The sequence below is a fragment of the Pygoscelis adeliae genome, unplaced genomic scaffold, assembly GCF_000699105.1.
Source record: "Pygoscelis adeliae isolate BGI_AS28 unplaced genomic scaffold, ASM69910v1 Scaffold86, whole genome shotgun sequence".
NCBI classification, from domain to species: domain Eukaryota; kingdom Metazoa; phylum Chordata; class Aves; order Sphenisciformes; family Spheniscidae; genus Pygoscelis; species Pygoscelis adeliae.
This window is the reverse complement of record NW_008824930.1, coordinates 2345098-2369084: the sequence shown is the minus strand read 5'-3', so window position 1 is coordinate 2369084 and position 23987 is coordinate 2345098. Positions and strand designations below refer to the sequence as shown.

The 23987-nt window shown below is 39.3% G+C and overlaps 1 protein-coding gene across 1 annotated transcript in view; it reads right to left on the bottom strand.

Moving 5' to 3' along the window:
- Positions 1 to 20512, bottom strand: part of TRIO (trio Rho guanine nucleotide exchange factor) — a 183943-nt gene extending 163431 nt beyond the window's left edge. The window contains exons 1-5 of the mRNA XM_009325001.1: positions 20431 to 20512; positions 13127 to 13241; positions 9473 to 9665; positions 8305 to 8817; positions 5107 to 5229 (exon numbers count right to left, since the gene is read on the bottom strand). Coding sequence (XP_009323276.1) covers positions 5107 to 5229; positions 8305 to 8817; positions 9473 to 9665; positions 13127 to 13241; positions 20431 to 20485 — 999 coding nt within the window. The 5' untranslated portion in view covers positions 20486 to 20512. The remainder of the gene's footprint in view (positions 1 to 5106; positions 5230 to 8304; positions 8818 to 9472; positions 9666 to 13126; positions 13242 to 20430) is intronic.
- Between the last annotated feature and the right edge of the window lie 3475 nt (positions 20513 to 23987).

The window sequence follows — 23987 nt, the reverse complement described above, 5'->3', positions numbered from 1 at the left end:
TATTTCATCTTGTTGACTCTGGAGTGCTCCTCAGAAGCTGGAAATAGCCTGAACTCATTTTGCCTTTTCAGTCTCTCCTCAGGTTGGTCGCATCCAGACATTGTGTCTAAGCATTAACTGCTCTGGCACCAGAAAGATTCCCTTACGGATGTACACTCAGAAAACATCCTCCCAGTCTGATCAGGATCCACAGCTGTGCATTCCCTGAACTTCAAGAACATCACAAATCCATGGCTTGCTTAAGCTATGGTTCTTCAGAACCACCAAAAACTTGACTGAATACATTTTACCTACTCTACTACCCCATCCCCATTTAAAGTCTTTATCTTATCTATTAGGGATGTTAGATTGGTTGGACAGTTGATGGACTTTACCATTTAACTTTTATTTATTTATTTTTACTGAAAGCCCTGCCTGAGCTATCTATTAGTTAAAAAAAAAACAAAACAGAACAAAACCAACCAAAAAACCCCCCACCAAAACCCTCAACACAGACATGCAGGCATGTCCCCCCCAAGACAGAAGAGCTAGCTTACTACTGTTCACCGTTCTGCACAAAGTCTTTTGTGAAAATCTGCATTTCAAAGCAATCTGAGAAAGAATGTGCAATTCACAACCTGTGGTCTTGCTCTCATTTGCTGAAGTCTCAGAGGACCCAGGGCAGTCTAGAATTCACGTGGTGCTTAAGTCTATCTCAAGCGACAACTCTGTATGGTTACAAAAATATATATTTAAAATAAAAAGAATCTCAAGAGTGAAATATATCAGTAGTACAAAGGAAAAGGAAAAAGTCACACTAGCTGTCACCTAAGCTGATTTTACCTCACCTGACCTTCTTAATGTTTTCATTTGTACCAGCCCCTGTGCCTGGATTTGAGCACGCCAAGCCAAGTAAGTCACTTTTAACTCTGTAAACCCAGTGATATTCAAGCACTGTGTTCATACTTTTATTTTAACCTCCCAAAACTCTCACCAGTGCTCATCTCTGGCACCCTCTTTTTGGATGACGTTAATTATTTGATTACTACCCTGATAAAGTGGTTTAGTATATACCTGATATATCATTAATGTTCTGAGAACTGAGTTCTGAGAACATTAATCAACTTCGCAATATGCTTACAATTGACGCAGGACTTTTTGGATTATGGTTAATAAACATAGCTTCTACTGATGGTCCTATTAGCCCTGAGACAAGAAGTAGTTATAGCATGCCCTTTAATAGTAGCCAGTGTCAGCTTTCTCCAAAGAAAGTTTCCTTTTGCCTAAATTTCCAGTCATTTTGACCCTTACTACTGCAGTAAGGGGCACAGTTAAGCTGTAATGAAAGCAAGGTCATTTGATCTAGGCAAGAAGTGTAGAAGAAAATATTCAGATAGATAACATCCTCCTCCTCCTCACCCATATTTCACGGCTGCTTTTGTTTCCCTTGTGTCCCAGCAGGCAAATGGAAAATGGCAGGAAAAAGAGTGGACAGACACAGAATCAGTCTCTCCCACTCTTGCATGCAAGACTGACTAATCATATAATCATGGGTACTTTGCAGTTCAAAAACTCGACAGCTAATTTTTGTATCTGCAACTCCTATGATGCCTTATTTGCAAGTTTCTCCCTTAAAAGGTACTAAAAACTTGTTTTGAGAAGTGAAGCATTGGTTTAGTCACCCAAAGAGGAACTTCAAGCTAAACCTGAGTATTGCTTAACTCAAATGAATCTCAGGACTTGACAACAGCAATTTACTGTTGCTGAAAGCAGGCCTTTTAAGTTGCACTGAAAATCCATCCACATCTTTAGAGAGAATCATTGCAAGTTTGTTTTTCCCCACAGTTAGGGAATATGGGATCTACTTGCCCTATGAAGACACAGCCTTGACATTTATCAGTGAACAGCCTCTTGAATTCAGTAATAGCAGGTCACATACCTACAGCTGCACATGTGAACTATCTTTCAGACAGCAGCCTTTTTAGCCACATGAACCTGTGTGTTAAGCAATGGTAACCATCTTCAATGCACATCACTGCATCTATCCAGCTTTCTCTGGGACAGTTTCATCGCAATGAGAACCAGTCTGTGTATTAAGCTTAAGACTTCCATGAACTTATTCCTGTTACCTTGAAGTGCAACCACATGAGCCTATCGCATACTGAATACACAAGATTCCTAGGCATATCGTTTGCTAGTGAAACTGCTGCAAGTACAGTTAAATGCCTCCCTCAATGTATTCTTCACCTTTTTGTTTTACAATATTTGGTTTAAACTTCCAACTACTTTGTGCTGTGATACTGAAAATCAGAATCTAAAAATGGCAGAAAGCCATTACAAGGAAAAAAAGAAATATTCAGCAAGTCCTCTTTGTCCTTGATGTAAGCGACTCCTGTTCATGACAGGAACTAGGTAGCTTTCACAACGGTTTACATCCAGGTGGCTCATTTCAGACTGGAAGACCAGATTAAAATTTTGGCATCTCACCCAAAGGCCATCGCTCTTTCTCACCCGAGTTTGGCATAAACAGCTGCAGAAGTTGCCCTCCTGCACCTCTCAGAAAGCCAAGCTGCTACTTGGGAAGGAAGGGGAGATGGGAGAGCCAGCTACTGACAGAGGGTAGCACCTGCTCTGAAGGGAGCATGTGCCTTGCAGCAACCACAATGAGTTGGGAAAAGCAGCTGCAACATCAATTATCACGGTTAAGCTGCAAGCAAGTGCAAGAGGTTGCATTCAGCTGCTTGGGCAGCATTTACCCTTTGAACAGTCCCCTTCCTCACCTAAAGTGCACCCAAGGAAACTGCCTGGAAAGCAGTATCTATTAGGGTCCAATTAGGGCCACAATCAAAAGCCTTCAAAATCTCTTGTGTATAATAAACCTCATATATAGTTGCCAGTTTTCCTTCCTCTACGCCATCCAGCTGAATAAATTTGCATGGTTGTAGATGGGTTAAAAGTTAAATTTCATCTCTAGTGTTAGAGCATTCACATGCTCTTAAGAGGAGATCTTAAATCAACTCTGATTACTGAAGAGTTACACTGACAGGAACAGTGAACCAATAGTAGCTTATTAAGCACGGAGTGTTATGTGAAGAGTGGTCGGGGAGAAGCTGAACATGCTTGCGGGAGTAAAGATTGCTTGACACTTTTCCAGTTAAAAGCTAATGAAAAATAAGGCCTGCCAAAATTCAATCAGTTCACGTCATATTTTTTTATGTCACGTTCAGTTTAATCTTTCCCCCTAATCTACATGTAAGGCTTTTACCATTTAACCAAATAAAACGCAGAAAATCTGAACGCTGCTTAAATCAAAACCAGGGACTGATTGTTTTGAATTTGTATTTTCCTATTCTGTGCCAAAGACCCACTTTCTGAGGGGGGCTATGCTACAGATACACATCAAAAAACTGCAGCTTGTTTTTCCCCTTTTGAATATTTGGACTGTTTAATGTGCCCCAAATTTAAGCTTCTCCTTGCATGCTTTAAGAAATCATTGTACAGGCTGAGAAAAAGTCCTCTGTAGTTAATGAATTTAACTACTACAGGCAAAACAGAGATTAACAGCAAAAGACTAACAACAAAAACAGAGCAGGAGGGATTATGCTACATTGCTCAAGTGCTTCCTACTGTTGATAGCATCTGAACAGTATTTAGGTGGGGGGGGTGGGGTGGTGGAAAAAGTCATCCAATTTGAAGAAAAGAGGACAACAGTGACTAATACAAGTTCATTTTGTATGAAGGACAAGCTGACAGAAGAAGAATTTAACCTTTAGAGTACAAGCCCAAGAATTGCATGGAAGGCCATCCAAAATTACTAAGTTCCAAAAGTCATCTCATGTCAATGACGCCTACTGTCCTTCCGTGAGTTCCTTTCTGCTTTACTTCATATGCAGAGCAATGAGCAACAACGAGGTACTCCATAAAGGAACAATTCCGCCTGCCCGTGGAGTGAACCTATACCTTCCAAACCTAATGGTCAAAGTTAAATCCATATATGATGTTACATAACTTCATTACAATGTTCCCCAGCATTTGTTTTACTCTTTTCAAAAAGTTCATATTGATTTTTGTTTTTTTAAACTTTTGCAAACATAGCTGAGTTGCAAAAGAAGAAAATGTGCCTTCTCCACTCATGTCTTCTATTGCCTTAACTGTAGCTATACCATACACAAGAGCTGCCTTACTAGTCCTTTCATTATTTCAGCAAGACGCATAACCTAGGTAAGTTTACTTTGCCACTCTCTCTTTCCACAATTAGTAGTCCTGTCCTACAAAAACACTCTCTTGCAAGAGCTGATTGTTTCGACCATACTTTAATTCAATTCCCATCCTTGGACTGCCAAGGATGTTAATTTCTAACAAGACTGGTAGTGTTCTTCCTTCACTGAGCTGACAGCCAGGGACTGGATTTAGGCCCAGACTCCCAAAGTTATTTAAACACTTCCAATCCTCCTAGTGAAAAGGACCTAAATGTACTTGAAAATTTAGTCCCCATGTTCAAACGGGAATTCATGAAACTAAAAATAAGCAGCTTTCACTCACTGCCAGTTAAAATCCAATTTTTTAATTGCAGCCTACTGATAGCTCATCCTAAGATGATATTTGACCAAAAAAAAAAGTTTAACTCCATTCTGCTGTGCCAGAAATGAGAAGTGTGTCTTCTTAAAAATATGGAAAATTATTATACCAGGCTCAGCTGTTGATCATTACTTCTCAGAACTTTTTCTCTCAGTTGCAATCTATTCAGAAGATCCTGAGAGCTATTTCTTTCTGCATGGAGTGCTAAATTCTGTATTACACATGATTCTCTGAAATTTCCTACAAGACTCAAAGCAGTACTCAAACACACATCCCAGGTTCTAGAAGTTTGGATGCTCATATTTGAGAAGTGCTGAGGTTGTGTTGAATACTGCCATTTGTCAAAATAATTTTGTTGCTTGATCACAGTACCTCTGTACCTGGCTACCCTCTATTTTCCATCTTTGTGTTTTATAATTTCACTTCTCAAATACAAATTTGCACTACTTGTAACAGAAGGAATGATTTATGTGTGTGATTTATGAATTCTACCTTAACATAGAGCAAATAGATAACATGTCAGTGCTGTAAAGTGAGGCCTGTTCTTACCATACAGTTCATGGCAAAGTGATTGTGCTGTGTCTGAAGCTCCATTGCGTGGGGGTGACTGGTTCCGATCTCTGTGTAGCTGTTCAGAAACAGACCTTTGTTGTGTGTGATCCAGTCAAACATCTGCAAGAAAATATTAAGGAAAGAAAGAAAAAAAAAAAAAAATCACTAATTTGTTATGGCAGAAATCATAGAGAAGTAATGTGAGAAATCTGTGAACACAGAAGACAGAGTCTAAGGCCATAAAAATTAACACTGATGCTCTTTCCATTGTAAGTTACCATACGTTTTAACCAAATCATTGCTGAAATCTGATTTTTCGGACCAGAGAGCTGAGGCTGTTAAATCTTTACTATAGCTGTTTATCTCAACAAGCTACAGTAAAGTCATAATCATAAAGTCATAAACTTCATTACTACAAAGAAGTCATAGTAAACAAACAGGCTTGGAGCACAGCCCTGGGTTACCAAGCTTATACGTTCTCTAGTGTCAGCATTTCATGATGTCAGCAGCTTAGTAATTTAGAATGAAAATGGCAACTCATGGAAATTAAATATAAATTCATTCTTGCTGATCAAGTACTTGAGTAGCAAGTTTAATATTTTTAGTTCATAACTTTACAGCAGATTTGAAACCAACTTTTCTATTGCTAAACAAATTTTAAAAGCTATAATTGAGCACAGAGTTACACATTACCTTCTTCCAGACAAGTTTAGGAATAATCTTTATATATGTTCGTGTTTTTTTTTGTTTTTTTTTTTTTTTTACAGTATTTTAATACCCAAGCAAATTTTAATCTGACAATGACCATCAATGGAGATACATAGGCATGCTGTAGCACTGGAAGATGAAGTTTTCAAAGACCAAGCAACAGAGCAAAAGGCTAAGTTTAACACCCCCACCCCCACCACCCCCCGCAATGGTCTTGAAACCTTTGCTATATCTCAGCTCAAAAGACCCACCTACTCTCTGGATAAGCTGAAAAAGATTGTTTAGAAAAAAAATGGTAGCAATGAGCAGCAAGTACTCATTTAAAGATCTTTTAAAATATGCTGGCTAACAGAGCAATAATATCAAATCCATTATTCCACCCAGGTACGTGACAAATCAAATTATAAGTAGAGCACAATATGGTAAGGACTGTAAACAATAAAAAAAAAGTTTTAAGAGCTTAGACAACCGAGACAGCTGATCACATACTCCTAAAGTTTTCAGTTTATCTAGACTACAGTGAAGATGTGTTAGAACATTATTCAAAATAGACACTTGGTCCTGCTCGTGACCACCTTTCTGTAGGTAGTCTGACTTTGCTGCCTTCAGATACCTACAGGGCAATTCCAATCAGATTCTCTCCCACCTCACCCCTTTTTTGCCTTCTCTTCTCCTGAACCAGCCCACGTTTCTTGTGCAAAGAGTTGTGCAAGTCCTCCAAAATGAACAGGTTTATTTCTCCCCATCCAATACCCTTTATTTTTCCAACAAAGATCCAGCCCTTTCCCACACCTAAATAAACCACATAGACATACACTGATAAAGAAGCCCTGAGCTATGAAATCTAATCTGAAGCAAGCAGTGAAATAAGGGCTGCAAGGAGATTAAGGCAAGGGCCTTAATCCAAAAGTGAGCTGGGTTACTACACAAACCTTGTTTTTTACTCTCTCATCAACCAGTAGAAAAAGATTAAGTCCCAGGTATGTTAGCTGCTGTCAACCCCATTTTGAGGTGCCTAACATTTCCCTCTATCTTGAAAGAAAGATGCGTTAATTTAATATAGACGACTTCTTGGAATCGGGACTGTAGAAAACACAGATAGGAGCTTATGCAACCACATGGCAGGACAGAGATCAATCCCACAGGCTCAAGTATTTCACAAGGAGTTTCTTAAAGCCCAAGTTACGTAAGCAACTTTTAGATGAGTAAATGAAGAACATCTTTCAATATCACGTGAACACCATCAAAATATATATTGTTCATGCTATAATAAAGAATAATTAATGCTGCAATTAAGTGGCTGAAAGGTTGCTAAAAAGCATTTTGGGCCTGAAAGAGCAATACTAGACCAACAGCTTGTCATTTTCTTAATAATTTTATAACTCTAAATTCACTTGACCAGATTTTTTTCAACTCTTTACATGCCCCTACTATTTTCAGCTATACCTATTCAGTAAACACTTACTTTAAATGGTACTTTTAAAAAATGATTTCTTTTTTAAACACAGCAGAAAAACATTAAGAGTAATGTAAACGAAGTCCCTGAGCTGAAATGATGAGGGTAAGAGAAAGTACGGAGGAAGAAAACAGAGGAAGAAGGAGGAAGAAGAAGTATTACGTATGTTTGCCCTGCTTTTACTCTTCCCCATGCATCTGCTTATGACCACTGCTGGAGAGCAGGATACCGGTTTAACACAGACCTTTGGTAAATCTGACAAAGACCATACTTACCGCTTGACTGCATAGGCCAGTTACTTCTCTGGGAGAAAAACTCCCCACCCTTCCTTAAAGCTATTTGTTCCATGGTAACAAGTTAATAAGAAGTGATTGCAAAACAATTCTATATGAAAATAGATCTTATTTGAGCTCAACTAAAAGTGCACTGCCTGCCATATTTCCTCTTCAAGTTCCATGACGATCAAGTGCTTTCTCATTTGAAGGGACTGGTTAGCCCCAAACATTCTGAGATCACTCAGTCCCCTGTTAATGACACATGCACTGTCTAAAGAGATACATCAGGTTTTAGCCTGGGACTTGAAAACCTGCATCAATGAAGCAGTTCCCCATGTCAGCCTCTTCAGACTTTGTCGACTGCCTGTCACTCAAATCCCAAGGGTCACTCAAAAGAAGACCAATGTAGTCCTTAGTCATCTGTATTTATAAAGTATACATTATTCATCTTCACTTGATGCATGCAAAAGCATCTATCTGGAACAAAAATTTACCAAAGCAAAAGCTTTAAAGTCACTACCACTTAAAATTTTCTTCAGTGAGAGCTACCTGTATTCTCTACAGCTTAGAATTACTACCCCGTCCCCTTTACTCCAGAAGACTAAGAGTCACTCTCAATCAAGAAATCCTTTATGTCCCATAAAAAGGCTTGTGATTAACTCTAAAGACAAAAATTACTATTTGCAGTTATCCGTGGTACTTCTTTCAAGTCCATCAAGCAGCACCCATTTATACTCCTCTCCCTCAATCCCTTACCTTTTCAGCATCCTGCTCAAACAGCCTGAGCTGAAAACATTGGTCCAATTTCAATTTCCGCACATGCCACATCTGATGCAGATGCTGCCGTGTTGAGTGCAGCCTGTCCAGCATGGTGGATACTTTGGGTAAAAGGTTCTGTAAGTCTGCATTCCCTGACCCAGAGTTCTTTTTGGGAAAGCTATCACTGCTCTGTATCCGCTGAAGTAGCTTTTGTCCTTCCACATCAAGGTCCTCGATAGGGGCCTTAATGACTTTCTTTTTTAATTGTGAATGCTCCTCTATCATATTGCGAGCACCTTCCAGGTCCTGAGGCATTTCCTTTTTTGACAATATATCTTGCAGTTCCTCCAGTCTGGACAGCATATGGGTTGCATTGCTAATGTAGTCCTCAAAGGCAACTCTGATTTCTATCCACTCCTCATGGTTGTACTCCAAACAGCCATCAAATTCTGGGGTTAGCTGAGAAGGATCAACTACTTTGGTAAGGCCTTCCAGAGACACCATATTTGTCTAAAAAATAAAAAAGAAAATTAAAAAATGCTGTTACTAAAACGAATTTGAAATTTTCTTTCAAGTTTTTGTTTTTCTCTTTGTAAGAGTTGATCATTTTGCCCATGAAGTCCACATGACTTTTCTCATACACTTCTTTCCAAATATGAATTCCGATCAGCCTCCTGTCTTGCAGGTATTTCCCTAAATGAAAGAAATATTTTACTTCTTTCTTACCTCACTACACTTAAGGACAAAACAGCAACCACTCTTTTGACTACTGTTTTGATTAAGTTTTGACTTTGTGTAATCTAAAGCAGCAGGAGGATAACAGCAAGATTCAGTTGGTTGCTTTCCTCTGGATGCTGGTGATATCACGACTACCACAATGCAGACCAAGACAACACACAGATGAAACCTAACTTTTTACCATTAGGGGTAAAACCCTAATTCCATCTTTCTCATGCTCAGAAAAAGACTATAAACGACAACATGCACAACTACCTAGCCTAAGTACATGAAGAAAACCACATTCCCTCTAGCACCACTGGCCTAATGCACCCTTCCTCTCATCTAGAACATAATTTATCTGAGAGTTTTCAAGATGCTGATCCGTAGTGAGCACACTTAAAACCATGAAATAAATGTAAATTTGTATTACCATAGGGGAAGTTACCTCAAACTCAAACTTAGAGCTGCCAAAGTTAGTCCTCTGTTTCTGCCAGAAATTGTCTGGCTTGATTATCAGTGCAACATGAATACAACATGGAAAGGATTCCTGTAAAATCTTCAGCAGAGGCTTTATGGAGTCCCATTTTGACCCACGCATATCTACAATGACGGTGAATCCTCGTTTACATACTTCCTCACTGCAGAAGAAAGAAGAAAAGGTTATCAAGCAAATGTTACAACTTCAAACACAGCACTCTACTGCACCACACTGCCTATAATGAATGTGGTCTCCTCAGCTAACCGTAAAACCCTAGGGTCTCACTCTTGACTAGCTGACACATACAGCAGATCTCATGAACCTCTCAGGAAGCTTCTCCTACCCCCCTGCCAAACTCCTTGTGGGTGACAGCTTTACACCTGTTGCTGATTTGATAATCTGTCTTTATCTCCTCTTTCATTTTCATTGTTTATATTAACGATGATTCATCTTCCAGTCTTGTTTCTCCTTCACCTTACACACACATTAAACACACCATTTACTGAAGCAGCAATATCTAATTCATTTACAATTGACTCTTCAGAACACACACATGCACACACTTTACTGATGACAATACTCATGCCTTTCTAATGATTGAGGGGATCCTCTAAAAGACAGAAGATGGCATACTGTTCTTACCTATCACTTCTGCAAGTTTTTTAAACTGTCTCAGATTGAGTCCCATATTATCTGAGAGTTAAAGAGTCTGTAGAGGGAAAAAAACCCTTTACTGACAATTCCTTCTGTAACAGGATCGATTTGTGGATAGTTAATGGGTAAGAATGCATTTTATGGCTGTGAAGAAAACAACATCAACCTGTTTCTATAAAATTTGAGCTCAATTTTGCTGTCCAAAAGTCAACAGACCTTACACCCAAATTCTCTGGTAACTCTTCCTAGAATGGCAGATTCAATTTCTTTTCATCAATATCTTTTGTACACTTAGTGCTTGCTGCTGATCAAAAGTGGCAATCACCACCACCACCAGAAATTTTGATTTTGTTCCAGTAGAATTTGCTACATGACCTTGTTAACACAGAAAGGAAAAATATTTCAAAACCAATGCATCATAGCCAATGGACTATCAAAAGGGACCAAATGTCTATTGTTTGAGTACATGAGTCACTTTCAGGGATGTGACTAATGCAAATGCAATTCTGGAGTTCATGTGGTGAGGTTTTCAGAGTGTTCAAGAAGTAGGGAAGCTTTACTGGCATACTTTACACAGTCTCATTGGCCACACTGTAGAAAGATGAGTTATGACTGATAGAGGAGAGCAGAAGAGCTTCTGAAAGAAGTGATAATACAGGTTCCTTAGGAGCTTTCTTAAAGTTGGTTTAAAAAGACCAAACCCAAAAACAAACGGCTATTTAAAAAAGGAGTTTATCAAGATGAACGCTGGCTGTCCCACCTGCCCATAGGAATGCCAAAAATGGCAACGGTAGCAGGAAAATACATTAAAATTAACTGGCTTGGAATACATGTAGGCTACAACATACAATTTTCTGACCACGGTGAAAATGTTTTCTAACAGCCTCACAGGACTAAAGGACAAAAACAACCACTGTTTTAAAGATACACCCATTATTGAAAGGCTGCATGCTATTATATGAGAGCTGCTCAGGCCATCCCTGTCCTACCACAAAAACTGAGCACTGCATGAGGAGGAGTGCTTGCCACTAATTCACGAGGTACACATCTACTGGGGTGTACAAAGTGACCCCTCGTCACGCGATACAATGCAGATGTGTCCTCCCATCATGTGGCCCCATCATTTGACAAAAGATGAATCCCTCTTGGCCAAGGATCACAGAAATCGTTCTAGGAGGCTTTAGTCAGCCAAGGTCATCTGTTAGGTAAACCTGAACTACACTAGTACCTGGTCCAGTCAGCATTGATGACTTAAGTTTAGCAATATTTTTAAATCAGATAAATTGTTAAATTAGTAAAATTGTGAGACTGAATCACCTTAAGCGTTTAGACCTCTTGCCAAACAACTGATACCTCTGAATCTTCAGCTACGTAGAGTAACAGTACTGCAATAACTAATAGACAGACCAAATATTTGGGGCTATTTGTACCAGTTGGGACTTCTTAATTAGCAACAGTTGCATGGTCAGTCCCTAAAACATGACCTGTATGAAAATGAGTCTTGCTTTTAATAAAGCTCCCTTTATTCTCGAAGCTTTGCCATGCTTACAGAGATATAAAACCTGCACTAACTTTCTTTTCATTTTAAACCTGTTGATGCTAAACTAACATACGTCTTTTGCCAGAGGACCACTGCATTTGGCCAGATTATCTCTAGAAAACTCTCTTGGGCATATTTTGATGCATATTTGTCTATTAACTTCTCTAGCAACTTGAAGCTCCAGAGGGCTAGAATACATCTCAAACTTTCAAATGTGAAGTCAAATTATTTCAGAAGTAAAAATCTCAAGCCTTCTTCCCATCCTCCTTCCTCTACCTCCCCAAAATCCCTCAGTTAACTTAAAAAAAAAAAAAAAAAAAAAAAGAGTACTAAACACTCCTACACTTTAAAGTGAAATAAAGACTAGAATAATTGAATTACCAGCAATTGCTCTTAAGGAAGGCCATACACACTGTCAACTAGATGCCTTGAAGTTATTTTTATGGAAGCACTTTTGTCAATCTGAAACCGACATCTGATTACATCAGGTGCAAAGATGACTGCCTATAAATTAACACATTACAGAAATATGGAAGGTATTGCATTCAGGGATGTTGTCCAAGGGATTTTTTTCAACTGTAATGACAACTGCTCCTTGAGGTCATAGTCAAATTTATTCAAGCACAGTCAGCGTTGCTCCAGTCTGCACCAAATGCTGGCAGATTCTGAGATGGACCTAAAGTCAGGGTCTTATGATCATTTTTGTCCCAAATTCAGTTACTACTAGGAGCAAAGTTCTATGTGAACAAACTTTTTTACATATATATAATATATAACTTTTTTTTAATATGTATATAACTTTATATATCCATATGTGTGTGTATATACACACACAGTAGCACTGGATTTGACTTCTGCCAATTTATTTAAATAGCACATTGTAATCCATAGCTTAAATTGTTGATAATACAATGATATCAGTACTTTCACAGACCTCTCCACAGGTTTATCTGAGACTCTACAAGCAATTTTACATATCTCTCTTCTGGTTATTCCTGTGCTGTATCAGCACACTATAACTTATCTAATACAAATAACAGGAGTGTTGTGCTGACCTCAGTCCACACAAGGCATACTGTGAATGATGACCAGTATGTTTCTAATTATTGATGTACTGAAAGCCTTTGAGCTTTATTCGCAATCGTCAACACAGTGACAGCAATATGGCATGACAGTGCCATTTCCAAGACACTAACTACTTCCAGCTAAAGCACACCAGCCATTCTGCCAACATCCTTCCTTCTAGAAGGCAGAGTAATTATTTAGGTCTTTTCCAAAAAGCAGTTCAAAAACAGTAACTGGCAGAACTTGGTATGAATTTGCTCATTTTCTTAACCCATTCAGTCTTCTAGCTTGTGGGTGTACTGCAACATAATCCATTTATCTTGTTTTATAGCTTCAGAGCTTATCAAGTGACCATCACTTACCTAGGAATACATGCTAGGTATGAAATTAGTCTTCTAAGGTCTTCTTGCCGTATTCTATCATGATTACTACGAGCTGGAAACGTTAGAATGGGACCTCCACGCTTATCTCTGCCACCTGAAAAATTAAACATGTTAGAAGACCTCACAGCATAACACCATTCTTGTTTGCAAAACTGCTCTTCAGAATACTTTTGGAAAACCTAAGTCCTACACTGTTTCATTAATATTTACTCAAAAAAAAAGAAGTGATTTCAAGTTAAATGCCAACAATGTCATTTAGAGACCAGCTTAAAATTGAATTTTGGGAGTATCAATCAGCATGTTGTCACAATTCCTACAATGAGGAAGTATCTGTGAAAAAAATTGAAACAAAGAATAACCATAGTGTTACACTTACACATTAGAGTCACATTCAAATTTGACTGGCAGTGTGACATCTCCAGAAATGGTGCTTTGTTAGGTATTTCACTTTTGAATCAGCAACTGTACAGATTAAATTTAAATACAGAGTTATGCTACTTTGTAGGCAAGTATTTAGAGGATACTCAGCATTAACTTCATTACTAGCAGAGTTTAGGTGTATAGTATTTCACACCCAATGCATATACTAGATGAGTAGAAGGATACTATTTAAGCATTTAAGTTTATATTTTTCCCATGTTCTGATGTGCACATTCTGAATTGTCAGTTTATAGTTTTTAATTTTGTTAGCAATGCAGGAAATTCTGAATCCACTTAATATGTAAGGCAAAAAATCTGACTTTGAGTGGTTCCACTTAAATGTATTCATCTCATTCATTAAATTGCACAACTTACTGTAGTTGAACATTAAAATGCAATTTTATATCCAACCCCTTGCTAGTGACCACAAAAATGTTACCATTACTAAATGCTAAATTCAAGTCAGTAGGCTGTCTTTATTAACACTTGTATAATAGCACAGACATATTCTTACAAGCTAAATTTCACATATACGTTCTCAACCACAGATGTGTGGACTGTTTTCTCCTGTCCCATGGAAACGCAGAAAAACACTATCCTCTGTCCTGAATGATTTCTCATTGGAAATCAGCTCCTCATTGTAAATCCATGTTACTAAACAAAGTTTAAAAAAAAACACCTTAGAAAGGAAGGCCAAAAGCAAATTAATAAAACCAGTCACTCAAAAATTCATCACTATCCTCCCCAACAGAGTCTGCATGTGCTTGCTAGAGCACTAAGCCTAGCACTAAGCCTAGCTGCCAAGGTCTCCAGGGATTGTCTGCACTGGACATGTTCCCCATGAGGCACCAAATGAAACTCAGAAGAGGCAAAAGCAGCTTTGAATTTCTGTCAAGCTGCAATGCCAGAAACCTAAACTTAAAAGGAAGTTCATTTTCTTATCTTCCATGACCCTCTTAAGTGGGACATGAGATTAAAAACAACTGAGTTGTCTCATTCTAATGGAGAGAGGCAAGTCTGGTCTTGACCATCCTGACCCACTTGCCAAGCAGAGAGCTTTGAGGATTTTTACATAGCAAGTGACAGGATAAAAACAAGACAGAAGCCACAAGAGAGAGGAAGGATAAATGACAAGACTGAGAGTCCAACAGCCCAGGCCTCTGCTCGGCTCCAGAGCGATCACTGGGCTCCAAAGCTACCAAACTTATCTGAAAGTGTTGCAGCTCTTAATGCTCTCCTCAGTGCACCGCAGGCCATCAGCTACAGATCTTAAAAATTTACATTTCAACTGGTAAACGCTACTGATTCCAACTCCCCAGAAAAAGTGCTTGATTGCTCAGGGTGGAAATTCTTCTTTAAAAAGCAGCCGCTAGCAGGGAAGAGCATACGCTGAATTGTCTTTAACACTCTCTAAACATTTTAAACAAATGCCTTGTTACATGCAGTCACCTCAGATCAGTCCTCCGGGCCTTTCCCACACAGCAACTCCTGTATCATGCAATCTTCCAACATGGCAGAGGAAAGAAACCCATATTCTTTATGTCATTTTGGATGTCACTTCAGTGGGCTCCCAGCTCCACATACGCCACAGAGAAAACCCATTTTTAAAGTATGGTGCTCAAATTTCTGATAAATCATATCCTGAAATTTTTCTACATTGGAGAAAAATCTGTCGCACAAATTTCAGGTCTAGGTGAGTAATGAAGAAATTAATACAGCTTTGATCTTTGGTGAAAAGAATTTCACTGTCCGGTCTTAAACCAGATACCAAAATCGTAAATATTAAGTAAAAAAGTCCCTAAGACTTGTTTTTTTCATCAGCTATACCGAAAGCTTTCTTACGCCTTTTCCAATAAATAACTCTCATTCCTTTGCTCCTGATGCTCCCATGTCATACACAAACAAGAATGTTAAAAGCAGCAATGTATGAGGCATCAGGTGGGAATTTCCTGTCTCACAATAGTCTTTATCCAGCCCAACCCCCTGTTTGTTTCTGTTTAACAAAAACATATTAAGCTACTACTTTCATCGGTGAGACTTCCATTTTTACCCCTTTCCTTTTATATAAAACCCCCACAGTACTGAGATATTCTGTTTATGCCAAGATGTGTCATCAGTAGCTGATGAACTCACGTGAGTCACCCAACATGAATCACTTCTGCCTAGTGCACATCACTAACAGCAGTATCGTCAATGGTCTCCAAACGGCACCAAAATCCATCAGGCTGAGCAGTGCAGTTTTTTCAGGAAATGCCTTTTTACCTAGTTTCAAAGTACTTAGGTAAAGCTAAACAGTGGGCTTTTACGGCATGTTTGAAAAGCAAGACAAGTTATCAAGTGCTGTTTCCTCATATGAAACCAAGATAACTGCACCTTGTAAGAAAATGCTCTCTTCGTGTAAGTATGTGTAGAGATGTAAGAGTATCTGTATTTCAACAGACTTCAGTTTGAACTTAACAAAAAAATTGCATCCAAGACTCCATTTGTACTTCATGGTTACATCTCTAGGAGGCTTTTCTATTTCAGGTGGTGAGACACCCAATACTCAAGCAGACTATTTCCCAGTTAGGTGAAAATCAGTTCAAGGAAGCTTATTCTCTTCCCCCCATGCTCCCCCCCTTTTCCCCCCCCCCCCCCCCCCCCCCCCCCCCCCAATGTTTTTTTTTTGTTGTTGTTTGAGAACCACTTTGTTGGGAATTTTAGAAAAACAACACAGAATTCACAGGGAAGCTGCACCCAAGCATTTGCATTCTACACATCAAGTTATTTTGTTACTTTGACCAATACAAGATAAAGCAGTCCAGTCTGTCAGACTGGTTTCACGAAGGACAAGTATTTCCAATACAGAATTTATAACAGAATCAATACGTACAGATACCAGAATTCAGCCTAGCTTGGTGAGCTTTGGGACTTTGCAGTTATCAACCTACATAACAGCACGATGTACTTCACAATACTTCACAGAAGTATTTGTTCTTCCGTACTTCCTTGCCTCCTGCCCTAGCAAAAAAATACCTGCTTCAAGATCTGTTTCAGAATTGAATTCTCAGAGACTACATCTCTCCTTCTCACTCCAACTGTCATCCAATCATTAACTTTACCTTTCTTTAACAGTTTGAGCATCACAGCTACGCTAACATGTTTTAAGATATGCAAGGAACACACAGATTTTAACCAGTCCAGATGACTTATCTGCACCATAGTCCTCATTTGTACATGGTTTGTTGTACACAATTTAGTTCTAAATTCACCTTTTTTTTCCTTTTTTTTTTTTTAAAGTATCTTGGCTGGTGTTACAGATAACAGAGGCAAGGAGAAAGAATTCTCTTCCATCTAAATACATCTTCAGATACGCTAAATTATGAAAAAGGCACTCTTTTTTTTTTTTTTTCAAAAACACATCATTACCTGCTCAATAAAGGGGGCTAAACTGGACTGCAATGATGGAAGAGAAAGCAAAAGTGAATCACATCAGATGTACTGTGATTTGTGGCAGAGGAAAAGCAACTACTGGAGTAGTTTTTTCAAAGTGATAAAGTACTCAGACTATGTAAAGAAAAAGAAACTATGTTGAGTAGATCTGTTAAATATATCCACCTGAAAACAAATGAAAGGAATAAATGAAAAGCAAAGACTGAAACAAAGCATTATAGAATTACAGCCCAACTCAGGCTAACACAGATCGAAGAGGTACCTGTTGGAGGAGAAAAGGGAAACTCTCATAAATACAGCTTAATCACAACATAGTACACTTGGAGTAAAAGTGGTACCTCGGTGGGAGCTTTAACTTGATTAAAACACCAAGATTTCTGATTGGATCAAAACATCATCTCAAGAACAGCTTAGGAGATACCTATGGTGGAAACAGTTGTTGCTCCTTGTCTTCTCCATGTAGCTCCTTGTGAAGAGAGTGCCTCCATCCTCTTTGTAGCTGTCCTTTAAGTACTGGAATACTGTGATAAGGTACCCCCTGAGCCTTCTCTTCTCCAAGGAGAAAAGACCTAACTCCTCCAATCTTTCCTCATAGGGCAGGTTCTCCAGCCCTTTGATCATCTCCATGGCCCTCCTGTGGACCCTCTCCAGTCCGCTTGCATTTTTCATTAATTGTGGGGACCAGAACTGGACACAGTACTCCAGGTGCAGCCTGAAAAGCACTCAGTAGAGTGGGATGATCACATCTCTATCTCTGCTAGTAATGTCCCCATGGATGCAGTCTAGGATCCAATTTGCCTTCACTGCTGCAGCAGCACACTGCTGCCTCATGTTCAGCTTGTTGTCCACCAGGACCCCCAGGCCCCTTTCAGCAAGGCTGCTCCTCAGCCATACAGACCCTAGCCTGTACTGGGGTATTTGGTTATTCTGACCCAGGTGGAGGACTCTGCGCTTGTCTCTGTTGAACTTGATACTGTTCTTGCTAGCCCACTCTTCCAGCCTGTCCAGGTCCCCCCATACGATGGCTCAGCCTTATATGTTCATCTCACAATAGCTGGTCTCAAGAAGTGCTTAAGAAAGTCAGCATTGTGGAAAGATCAGTGTCTTTAGTATTCTAAGAACACAAAGATGAATATACTGCTATACAGCCCATACTCATTTAACTTGGAGAAAGAAGGACTCAGCAGAGAAAGGCAGAGAAAAGACTGGGGAATTGAACTGAGGATCTCAAACCCTCCATGAATTTTTTTCAGACTGTGTTATTTGTATAACTTTCCTGATCTATAAAAAAGAACCATTTCTTTACACTGTTGATTGTCAAACTTTTTTTCTACTTGAGAAGGTACTTGACAATCAACAATGAACATGTTGCAACAACTCTACCAGAACTCCAAGATAAATGAGGGAGAACAAAATACAAAAATTATAGTGATGTTTGTGGATGCCTTAGGCTTAATGGGACTATTAGAGTTTTTAGTAGAGATAACTTAGTTATTTTTATATAGAGTTTTAGTAGACATATCCCCAATAAATTTGTCCGACTTCTACAGACCTTAACCAGTTATTGTACTTACAAATATTAAAACCAAGTACTGGAGCAAAAGTTGTACTTTTGAAGAAAAAAAAATGAGGTACATTGAAAGCCTCTGTAAGTCAGTAATCCAACAGTCTTTCTTACCTTTGTGTTCCCAGGTATAAAGCTTGACAGTTCTAGTTCCACAATGGTTAAGCCCTAGTGGTGGTGGCAGTTTCGTTAGGGTTTTTTTTGTCTGTTTTATTGTGGGTTGTTTGGTTGGGTTTTTTTTAAATCACTTCCACTACTAATGTATCTCATTTCATTTGAGCTCCACTTGCAATGGAAAAGGGAAACTATGGATTTCAGCAGATCAGTTCTGCCCAGTCTTGCTGCCTACAGCTGTTTGCTCCATTCTTCTGTCAGAAGTTGCTACCTTCACACAGGCAAATTGGCAACCACTTCTTCCTGCCTGCACCTCATCTGCTCTGGTTCATAATCCATCATCTCCCCTTAAATTTATCTTCAGCTTTCGTTTGGCCCACTTCACTGTCACTGAATTAATGCCTTTTGAGAATGCCGTATGCTTACAAATTAACATTAGAGAACACCTGTCATCTTTCAGATCCCTTCTAAGGGGTCTAAACTAAGTTCTGAACAACCTGGAAATTCAGAGGTTTTGGAATGAAAACTGACTACATTTTCATTAAGTGCCATAAAGCAAGGTCAAAAAGAGAGTAATGAGGGATTGAAATATTGTGCTTAACTCCCTTTTCTCCTCTTCTTTCCCTCTGAAAATGCAGTTTTAAGCAAGCCTTCATCAGCACTACAGTTCATAAGCAGAAGAATCGGGAGTTCCCATACTACCAAGGAAAATGGCTCTGGGCAGTCTGTTATATCATTCACTGCAGTTGCCAGGACCTTCTAAAAAAAACCCCAAAAACCAAAAAAACCCCATCTTTTTTGCTCTAACACCTCTACTTGACTCAGCAGAGCGGACAGGATGTAGTAGTGTGAACTACACACTCTACTTGCAAGCATCAGCATCCATGCACAGCAAATCTCTAAAGAGTGCAGTTTCAGGGATCATTTTGTATGTTTTAATATTTACAGATAAGAGCTTTATTTTTGGAGTTCTTGACAAATTATTTATCCAAACAAAAAAAAAAACCTTTCAAATATGACACTGTCCTCTAAATCATTTGACACTAAGATTATGGCAAAAAGAATGTTGTTTAATCCCAACAGATTTGGAAGTACTTACTTCAGAAAGTCACACCAAAATGCAGTCCACAAGAATAAGCACCTCAGCCATCATTCCATCAAGTAAAGTTACTTATCAAGTTATAGAATATGTTATGATATTCATTCATCTAAATCCCACTTTTAAATCCTCTGCTATTCCTCATTAAGTAACTAACCAACTTCAAGGTGTATGCTGGAGACAGCCAAAAATTAGATGCTAACTCATTTCACCACGAAGATGTTAAGTGTGCTTCAAAAGACATGCACTGAAATCTCACCTCTGCAACAGAGATATTTCTCCAGTGCTTCAGATGGGCCAGTAACAAAGCCATCTCTGTAAAACTCTCCAGCAGAAGAACCAGAAATAAGCGAAGGAATATGACTATGGTACAGCAGGTTGTTCTAGGTTGTTCTAAATAATGCTGTTGGATATGCGGGCGGGACAGGACACGACCGGGATGACAACAAGCAGTATGTTCCACATTCAACAAAACATATAATCTTCTTTATTACAGATCTTTTACAATGCTCATGTTATGTTTGGGATATCCAGCTGGAATAGGTGCTACCCTAGCTTTCCATGACTTTTGTAATGATATTTAAAGTATTTAAAATACCATTTTACATTTAACAACACAGTTATGCATTCCACTACAGAAGAAAATAACTGTACCTGAAAGGTATGCAACTTTTTCCTTTAAAATTGGCAACACTTCCATAGCCTTCATTTCATCATTTTTGCGAAACCCTGAAAAAAAGAAAAGACCAGATAATTAGTCAGAAATTTAGACAAGCTCAGCTTCTACATTTAATGAATGCACTGTAAAACATTTACCTTTGGAATACAATCTGAATGTTATGATCACAGGAATTAAGATAACCTTACAGTAAAAGGTTGCAAAAAAATAAACTAAACTTTTAAAATATATTAATGAAAAGTCATCGCTTTGACTAGCTTAACACAAACAACATGGTCTGTTAGCAACCCTCGGTAGAAAATAGGATATTGGAATTAGCCTTTTTCGTCAGTAAATAAAAACTATCAGTTGGATCTTGTTGCTTTTAGGCATTCTGAATCCCACTTTCACTTTTTGTTCCAGCAGAGAGGAGTATTATCAAGCTAATAAGAGTCGGTACCTTTAGAACAATTACCAGTCAAAAAAACCCCAAAACAAACCAAAACAGACCCAACCAAAAACCCCCAAAACACACCACACAAAAAGACCCACCAAAAACCCCCAGCACTGTTTACATGCAACTTTCCTTACATCACTTCTGTAAGCAGAATTGGGAGATAAAGCTCTCAACTGTGTCTCTTCTGCTGCCTGACAGGAGCAGCATTTTGTAACAGAGAGCACATTTTGTCACGTTAACTCTATACACCCATGGAGTTTGAAATAGTCCCCAAGGCGAGTGATTATAGTCAATGTTGCAAAGCAGCACATCACCAGCTTGTCCCTCCTCTCTACTACCATTACATTTCTGTGGCCAGATTCTAACCTTCTCACTTCTTTAATAAGGGAGATTTAGGAAGCATTTTTTTTATGACCTTATATTCCATATTGACCTATACAACACAGAATTGGTCCCTTTGGGGCCAATCTTGTACATCTTACAAAAATTGTGTGGTTTTGTACCCACACTTCAACTAACTGTCTGTATGATCCTTCCCCATCTCTTTGGATTCATGTGCTTTTTTAAAAATCTCATTTCTGAAGAAAGTACCTCTCCTGGCGTAAGTGGGAAGCACTTATTTCTCTATCAGTGTTGAAGCCCAGAAGTGCTGTTAAGTAGGACAGCCCAAATAGCCTGCTACAACACAGTAGTTGTGTTCCTTACAAGCAACAGAGCTTGTAAGCTCACAGAGCTTGTGAGCTATTTAGAAGGTAAAATAAGCTTCTTAATTATTTATAGTTTCAAGGGAATCTTAGAAGAGCAAGCTCTAGTATACATGCGGCAGTCTCTTCTAACATACATTGTTCTTCCTCTGTGCAAAAGGGCCACAACCCCTCTAGAGATGGCAGCAGAAGCTGTCATGGATGCCCAGCAGGGAGGCCATCACTTCTGTTCCACCTCAACAATATCCAAATGTTTCATATCCTTTGGTCTCAGGCTCTGAGCTTTAACGAAAGAGCTGTGCGCTTCAGAGCTAAAACCTGAAGGTATCATACTAGTGTCATCAAGTAACGTAAGAAGGGTATCATATATGTAAATTACATCACAGGTTTTCTCTTTCAGCCAGCAATACTGAGACTTCTGTGCCACTACAGTATCTAGTTATGGGCAATACCCTTCAAAACAGACCCAGGACACACCAAACAGAACACCTGAGGGACAAAGATGGCCAGGTGTTTACATGTCATGAACTACAACGAAGGACTAAACCAAATGACGCTGTTTAGTCTGAAGAACTGAGGGGAGACATGGTAGCAGTCCTCAAAACACATAAAGTCTAGTCATGGCAAAAGTAAGCTGGCTAGAATTACAGCAAGAGGTTTACTTTAGATGGCAGGAAGTTTTGTAAAGGAAAGAACTGTGAAGCAGCACATGGGATTGCCTGTGGAAGACTACGGACTATCTGTGACTGGGGATTTTTAAAAAATGCATTTAGACAAATGTCTGTCAGCAATGGGTCCCTCCAGTTCACTGTAACTGAAGTGTTCAGCCAGGACATTGTCTCAGCACCCACAGATTACAAACAAAAGAAAACTAAACAAATCCTCTTCCAGCCATTGCCTAGTTCCCTGTTGTTCCATGCGTCCTGGTTTCAGCTGGGATAGAGTTCATTTCCTTCCTAGTAGCTGGTACAGTGCTGTGTTTTGGATTTAGGGTGAGAACAATGTTGATAACACACTGATGTTTTAGTTGTTGCTAAGCAGTGCTTACGCTAGTCAGCTCCCCATGCTCTACCAGCTGAGAAGGCTGCAGGTGCATGGGGGGCTAGGAGGGGGCACAGCCAGGACAGCTGACCCAAACTGGCCAATGGGATATTCCATACCGTGTGATGCCATGCTCAGTATATAAAGCTGGGGGAAGAAGAAGGAAGTGGGGGGACGTTTGGAGTGATGGCGTTTGTCTTCCCAAGTAACCGTTAGGCGTGATGGAGCCCTGCTTTCCTGGAGATGGCTGAACACCTGCCTGCCCATGGGAAGGAGGGAATGAATTCCTTGTTTTGCTTTGCTGGCGTGCGCGGCTTTTGCTTTCCCTATTAAACTGTCTTTATCTCAACCCACGAGTTTTCTCACTTTTGCCCTTCCGATTCTCTCCCCCATCCTACCGGGGAGAGTGAGCGAGCGGCTGGGTGGTGCTTAGTTGCCAGCTGAGGTTAAACCACAACACCATGAACACCATAAACCAAAAACAAACCCAAAACTCGATACACGTTCTCAGAAAGGCTAGACCAGGAAAACTGGTTCCTTGGGTAACCATGCTGTGTGGAAGGTTTCTACACAATGGACAATATTTTGCAATTTCACAGCAACTCCAGACCAACAAAGCAGCAGAGGGACACAGCCATTTCTTTCATGTTTGCGCTCAGACTCTCAGGAGTCTAAGGCAGTTCCAAAGGAACCTCTTGCGTTATTCCTTCCTCCAGAGTACTGGCTATGGGTTATCAACCTTTTACTGAAACTGCCTACAGTTTTGTTCCTACTAAGTTTTCATTTAGTATGGACTAAAGCTTTAAACAAGAGTTTAAGAAAAACCTTGGGCTTAAATAACTCATCTAAAAAGACAGCAACTACCTTTTTCACCTTGAAATATTTGGGCTTCAGTTGACTGCTAAGGCATACAGGCACACTTCCAGAGTTAAATTTTTTTAACGTGCTTTGAGCTACCCACCATAAGCTTAATGCCAATTTAGCATGCTCAGCTTTCATATCAACCATGGCAATTCCTTTTCTTTACAGTAAATTTAGAGGTAGAAAACACGTTCTCCTCACCTAAAAAGCATGCAGAAGCTACTGCTGTACTTTGCTGTCTATCTTAGCTCAAAATTACCCAAGACACTGATGTTACTGCAACTTGCTTGCTTGTTCAGATTTCTAAGCCCTTAAACTACTTCACCTCAGATGATGCGCAGTAGCTGCACATTTTACTTTGCCTGTGGCATGTAAGAAGCGAGAAACATTTAGCTAACATTTCTTTGACTATTAAGGGGCTGTTCAAGGTAAACACCCTAGCAAATAAGTTAGGGCTTGGCTCATGGTCTGGATCTGCATATCCTTAAGG